The 7659-nt window shown below is 40.5% G+C and overlaps 1 protein-coding gene across 1 annotated transcript; it reads left to right on the top strand.

Moving 5' to 3' along the window:
• Positions 1-2136: 2136 nt before the first annotated feature.
• On the top strand, positions 2137-5943 carry LOC134868876 (Ig-like V-type domain-containing protein FAM187A). The gene is made up of 5 exons (XM_063890235.1): positions 2137-2334; positions 3472-3749; positions 4193-4555; positions 5040-5278; positions 5723-5943. The coding sequence occupies exons 1-5, from the start codon at positions 2137-2139 to the stop codon at positions 5941-5943; spliced, it is 1299 nt and encodes a 432-aa protein (XP_063746305.1).
• Positions 5944-7659: the final 1716 nt, after the last annotated feature.

Here is a 7659-nt window from a genome sequence, read left to right on the forward strand (position 1 = left end):
CTAAAAGATCCCTCTGCAGTCCATTGGCAGGTACACGCATAATCAAAAAAACACTTTGTTTGTCTACAACAGAGAAATATTAAAGTCCTTCACAACGGAGGCTGTTTATTTTCAATTTACCAGTTCAATAACATGAATATTAATGTATTATATTATATTATATTATAATATTGATAACAGTCAGTATGCATTTTCTATAATAACCACTTATTGCATGATTGTTCCCATGGCCTAGGTGGTTATTATTGTAATCAAATCCCTTCAAAGAGGCCTGAGAGAAGACTTCTGGACCTATTATTGGCTATGAGAAAGGATAATTCTAGCCTGTGATGTGATTCTTTGAAACATATTAGAGACGAAAGGAACTTTGTTATTGCATTGGTCCCCACTTGGGATTCTGGGCTGGTACATGTCCTCAGTGTTGACAACTACTTGTGTGTGTTAAGAGGTGCAAAGTTTAAAAATAGCTGTTTTTCCTGCATCCTTCAAAGCAGGTACGTGACTGCAAACGCGAACATGTTCCCTACTTAAATCCAGTTCTGTAATCACTCACAAAGTAAAGCAACAAGAGGAAGCTTTTTATATGCTAAAGTAGGCAGGAAACACTTAAAGATCAAGAGTTTCTGAGAAAGAAACAAATTTCACCAATTGCTTTATTTGATTTTCATCATAAAAAGCAGTTGATTAAATGTGTGTACATCCTCGCATTTAGAAATAATCAGAGGTGTTTTAAGAGTAGAGCAGTTTTGGAAAATATGACATTACATAAATATGATATATCTTTGATGTAATGTTCTCAGTTGAGGACATTTTATTCCAATACTGTTACTCAAAGACTTCTTTAGGTATTAACGTTACATTTCTTAAGCGTGTCAATGAATTTCCAAACGAGTATGTTTTACCTAAATGTTAATCTTTATTTATATGGAGTAGTTTTAGAATGACCTGCTATTAAGGATGTATTTTTGCCTCTTATTATAATTACTATAATCCAATGTCTGAACCATTGAGTCACATTTAAGGACTATTGTTATCTTGGTTTCAAAATTAGAAATATGTGTCATCTGCAAAAAAATATATAACATCCAGGGTCCAATTCTATTTTCATAATACCCTTGGCTTGGATTTTTGGAACTATACCAAATTGTATTTTGTTTATGGAAAACTGTAAGGGGCCATCCGGAGTGTGTACCCCTCTGAACACACGGTTAGTCATCCTGCAGCCCTGACACTCTGTAAGAGAAATCCCTTCCTGAAACTAATGTTTCCAACGTTTACACGCACCAACACACACACACACACACACACACACACACACACACACACACACACACACACACACACACACACACACACACACACACACACACACACCATGAAATCCTCTTCCAATGCATGCCTTTAGCTGAGGCTGCCATCTTACATCATACAGTACTTGTTTGTGTCTCCAGGCGGTGAAGTTTTACAGGAGTGTGTTCAGTCATTGAGCTGGAGGCCCAATGATACACGGACCTGCAGCTCAGCAGGGAGCAGCTTCATTGCCCTCATTTTTTCCTACCTTATGATATCACAATACCAAGTTCCTGCAAATTTCCTCCTGCAGCAATGTTAAGACGTGCAGGACATCTCACCTCATATCAACTCTTAAGTGTGTTTTATGAGCTGTTTGCTGCACCTTGGCTGAAAAGGCTTTTTTTAAATCTGAAATCATCCTGCAGAGATATTTCAGTTGGACCAAAATAGTGGACTGACAAACAGAACATCCCTAGAGCCTTACAACCACATAAATCTGTACAACAGGTCTGAAAAAAGCAGGACATTTTAATGATTCTAATTAAAACTGACTAGAATGATGTGACAAAAGACAAAAGTGTTTGAAATTGGCAAACAGGGCCTGTGTTTGTGCTTTAACAGTAATAAGACTGCTCTCAACTTCAAGATGTTTGCGTTGACAACAGGGGACGGGTCCTTGGTGATCTGATTAGATTCAATCAAAGCTGTTTTGTTTTGAAACAACTTATTTCAACTTATGTGAATTAGGACAGAACAAAAACACTGGAGGTTTCTCAGGGTTTGTGCATAAGTATTTTATTTAGGTGGCAGCTTGTCAGAACATTTCATCCTCAGAGAAGCCTAATGCCTCCTCCATCGCCCTCTCCCATCCTCCTGCCCCTCTTCCTCTTCTTGTGTCTTGAGGTGTTGAGCTATGAGGCTCCAGAGGATAAGCAGGATGTGTTTGCTGGAAAAGCCTGTCCTGCCTTCCTGACCTTCACCAATGCGGCCTACCTGGTCGGTGTCACTGTGGAGCTTCCCTGCCACTGCAAACCAGAACAGGTACCAACCATAACTTAAACACTTTTGATCGAATGTTTTGGACTACGTTTATGTCTTTGTGATTTTTATTTGATTGGCAATCCTTTGCAAGTTGAAGAATCCATCACAATGAATCTTGGTTTGTTATGTAATCCTGAACACGGGTAAGAAATGGAAAAACTTATCAGACATTTTACGTATTATGTCTGCTATGCTAACCCTAACCCTTGTCTCCAGGTTCATACTTTGATTTTGTGTTTCTTAGAATATGTTTACATGCTTTAATAACTTATACTTGGGAGACTAACAAAGGATTTATGATTCTGAATATAATTGTATTGACCCTCTGTCTGATATGCTCTGCTTTAGCTTGTTTTAAAGAAACTGCAATGCCAGGCAAGCTATTGGGTTCATGTTGACTTCCTGTCAGCTAATGTCATTCACATACACTGCAACTTGGACTGTGAAAAACAGTATAGGTCAATGTATATGTTGTGACATCACAGATTTCCTGGGCGGACGGATCGTTTGAAGGCCCAGTTTCAGAATACAGACGCTATTTTTTGCACCCTCGAATTCATTGTTGAAAGTGTGGACATGACTTCAACAATGCTCAAATATATTAGGTCAAAAGACGTATTATTTGATGATAGCTTGACGAAAGGATCCCAAAAATAATTGGTTTTGTAAATTGCAGGTCAAAAGGTGTGTGCAACAGCATATTAATGCATGTATTATCATACTTTATGTTTAAATGTATTCTCTGAATTTTAGAGTTACATGTACAGTTTTAGAGGACCTGATCCTCAAATCAGAAATGACGTTACGATGTATTAGCATAATCACATAGTTATATAACATACAGCAAGATAACACATCCTATCCTCTTTTCTTTGTGCAGTACCAGCTGTGTAAATGGCTGGACTTGTTATGTAACTGCTCCGCTGCTGAAATCCACAGCCTTTTTAAGCTGTACAGATCAGTAGGTTTTGCAGAATCCAGACGGATATGGTTACAGAGAGCAGGGTAAAAGAGGAGTAAGAGAGAATAAGAGGACTGGGTAATTTGCTTCCAAAACAGAGAAAAAGAGTGAGATTGATATACTGGAAAAAAAATCTACCATCGGCAGATATATATTTGGTCACCTGTGTGTTTCAGATCCAATCAGTTGTGTGGTTCTTTAGGAAACACCTAGGCGGCTCCAAGGAGACCAGAGCATTGACTGATCACCATGGCAACAGTCTTCTGGACCTTCGTAGTGTCCCTCACAGCGGCGATCTGAGGAGTCGATTTTCTATACGTCTCTTCAGCCTACTGATTTTCAGAGCGGGGCTCGACGACTCAGGCATTTATATCTGCGGCTCTGTCCACAAAGACTTCTTCTATGGTTATGACCTGGACATCCAGGAGGCCCGCACGCTAAGCTTCACTCCGAGGTGATGAGAAAGACTCAATGACTGTGGCTTTATTGGAAATCAGACGTTGTGGCTGTCAAATTCTGACACTGGCGATGGTTGTGTTATTTTGACTGATAAGCAAATCTTATTTCCAGTGAACATGTATTGACATCTAAAGTCGATTATCAATGGTAAAACTAATTTAGACATCCGATCATCACTGGACCTTTTACCCCTAACATGCTGATGGGTAAAAGACCAGGATAAGAGAGGCCTATCGATTTGTGATTTACATGGCATACATTTCAAAGGATACTGAACAACCGATGATTGCAAAATGTACAGTGTTATAGTGAGTGTCTCCTCTCAAATGCATAACCCTAACCCTAATCCTAATCGACTATATTTTAATTTAACAGACGGACAAATCCATGATGAACCACTGATTAAGGTGAATCTAATGCAAAGTTATATGTTTCTAGACTCATTCGTGAAAGTACGAGCAAGAAAAAGACAGAAAGAAAAGACCTCGGCTCTTCTCAGCCTCTGTACCGGGTCTTCATCAGCTTCCGGCCCTGGACAGTCTGCGATCGCTGTGGCGTACCCGGAGAGCAGGTTCGTGTGGGACTCTGCTACGTCCACTCCCTCTACCTGCATGTACGCTACAGACGGGCCAATCAGACAGTTGCGTCATGTGGGTCTGGGGCGGTGCCCAAGGGGTTTGGACAACTGAAGCAAAGGAGAGCTGGAGCCGAGCTGGAGGTCAAAAGCTGTCAAGTCACTTGCCAAACTCAAGCTGGTGGATACTCCAAAATCCGTGCTCTGATGGAATTTCTTGGGTACAAGTAAGTATATAGATAAGTATATAGAAGCAGATATGAAAGACAGGATGTGGAGAAGGTAGCCAACATATTGAAGGGAACAAGTTGCTCCGGTCAGACCACCTGCTATCATTGTGAATGGGTGAATGAGAGGCGAATTGTAAAGCGCTTTCAATAACAGCACTACATAAATGGAGCCATTGAACTCTTTAAAAGGGCTGCAGGGAATGAAAAATAAGCTGACTGCTTCGTAGAGCCTTGTTAATATGCGGTAAAATCAAAGTGTCAGGAGATATTCAGCAACTTCCTGGGCAATCAATTTGATTTTAGCATGTAGGTTGGGAATCGTCATGAAGAATGGGGATATTTGATCAACTGGAGAGCAATAATGTGGGCAGTAAATGTCAGAAAATAGCATTAGATTTAGATATTGACATATTTTGCCTGATGATTGCGCCAGGTAAAAAAATTGATCGCTCAAAGAAACCATTATTTTTCTGTATTATAGTTCTGCCTCCTCCTCAGTGGAGGTACCAGTGTTCTACCTGAACCACCCCGCAGACCGTCTCCTGGTCTTCGGCTGTCCCGGGGCACATCCTAACATGGCTGTGGCCTGGGACCAAGGAACTAAACCCATCTACAGAGATGAACACTTGGCAGGTCTTAACCTCAGCACCACACCCCCAAGGCTGATGATAGACACCGGACACCACCTGGTGTTTAAACCTGCTAAAACTCAGGACTCAGGTAATGCATACTGCTGCTGGGCAAGTGGTGTTTTGTTTACTTTACTCACCAAGCTGCAAATTCAGGTCAACTTAGTGATGAATTGAAGTGCAGTTAAACCACCCTCCAGCACAAAATGGCGCACTCCTCTTCCAGTGTTTGTTTTAAAACGTTATCGTTTTGTTCCCCACCTGCCCACCAGCCGTCACTGTTGAGTTTCCCACCTCAGTGACTCCATCCACTGCCTGTACAGCTGTCCCTCATTACCACATTATCTTCAGTGTATATTTAGAAGCCATGCTGCCATCGATCATCCATGTAGTTGTGTTATATTCTGTACCTGTCTCAATCCGTTTTCTGTTTGGATTGCCTTTGTCTCATCACAACCTGGTGTGATTTCTCATACTAAAGTATTTTAATGAACATTTCATTTTATTCCAAGTTGTTTAAAATTGTTTTTATTAGGTATCTATTACTGCTGGCTGCAGGGTCAACCGGCTGCTGAGATACATCTGCTGGTCTACGCTCATTTGGGGCGGGGACAGTCAGTGACATCACATCCTGACTTCCAGATAGCCATCAAGACTGTGTTGAAATCATATGCTGTCATGACAGCTGTGTTTTGTCTGCTGTTGTTGGGCAGGGCTGTATTCAGACACCTCACTACTGAAACCCACATCGATTAAACTCTTTTAATGATAATAAATATGTTCTTTGTAATTTAGTCCTTAAAATGATTTGTTTGAGGTGAAATTTGTGAGGTTTCAAATTGGAATGGCAAAAAAATGATCAGACCTTTAAGAAGTGCAAACTACAAAATGGCCATATAGCTGGCTAAGCTAGCTATAGCCTGAACACCTTGGGTCCTCGGTTTCACTTGGTGATCCCTCCTGATTCGTCCATGCTGGAATTGTGGAAGTTGAAATCGATGCAAAACCTCAACTAACAGCTTTAGGATTCAGAAGTTTCGAAGTTGTTGGTGTTTAGACTGAAACCACAAATAAATGAAACATAAATGTGTGGAATACTGTACCTAAGGCAGGAATCAAACCCACCTTACATTGCCAGTTGGCGTCATTAATCCTAAATCAACACCAAGAACCAGAGAGACAAAGGAGAGCAGTTTGAAGCTGCAGAATCTTCATCTTCATCTACTTACAGACACAAAAAATGTAAAGACTTAAGAATGTAACTCGTCCTAGTTGAGAGACGTTCACACTGAAACAAATACACTGAAACATGTTTCAATTTCTTCTTGTCAGACTTTTTTCATCTCCCAGAATCCTTAAAGCTGATTGAGATTAAAACCTTGTAAGGTTGTTAAAGCTAGGAAGGTGTGTGTTGAAATGGAGGTGTGTACCTCTAACAGTTTTGTAATTGGGCTGTACTTCAGATTTTCTCCTCACTTTCTAACATGTTTGGTGCTTTTTGTTTTTTTTCCCCCACTAGACACCTTGAGTGCTGATTATGTTTTTGTGCCCTGTTTTTTTTCTGGAGAAACACCTGATGCATCTTCAATCAAGGTGTCAAGTGCTCTCAGGTGTGCAGCTACTCCTGATAAAAGCCTGGAGAGCGAGCATGATATGATTAGACAAAGAAACCCACTCTGAGAGAACAAAGGGAGATAAGGACACTAAATATTGGGGGAGGATAAACAACAAAAGTGAAGCTTGATCGGTAAATACGTTATTAATTCAAGATGGCTCCATTAATAAGAAATAGACCATTTTAATGCAAATAACATTGACCGCAAATGGACGGAAATGCAAATGTTTGTCAATATTCCCGCAGTATTCAAACGTTTGAACGTCGGTGGTTTTGTAAAAGTATTTCTTGTTGTATCTTTTGATTACGGAAGAATAGATAGAACTTGTTTCACATGTTGATTAATCAATGCATCGTACTAGGAAGCACTCAATCTGTTTGTAAAGACTTGAGTTAAGAGTTGTGTGGCACCTGCAGGTGGTGTTAAAGTGGCTCTTGAAAACCTTGGCACTGCGTTAAAGAGTGCCAGGGAGATGAACAGAATCAGAGGAGAGATGTCTGGTTTGTTGCCAGATGCCAGAGGATGAACACAGAGACACACTTGTTACTTCACAGCTGTGGCCTCTTTGTATCCCTCTTTTTCCATCCCTCATTCCACTATCCATCTCTCAGCGTCAGCATCTCTTTGTCGACTCAGTTTTCAGCCTCCAGCAAACACACTGAATATTCTCTGACACACAGAAATGTAACATGAAAAGTTCTCTACATGAAATTCAGAGCATAGATCTAAATGAGTGATTCCCTACACATGGTTCTCAATGCAGGAAGCTTGAGCCACTGGTCTGCAGATAACTTTGAGAAATATAGGGTATGCATTAAGCTTCCATGACTACAGACCATATTAATTTAAAAGGACC

This window comes from Eleginops maclovinus, chromosome 1, assembly GCF_036324505.1.
Source record: "Eleginops maclovinus isolate JMC-PN-2008 ecotype Puerto Natales chromosome 1, JC_Emac_rtc_rv5, whole genome shotgun sequence".
NCBI lineage: Eukaryota > Metazoa > Chordata > Actinopteri > Perciformes > Eleginopidae > Eleginops > Eleginops maclovinus.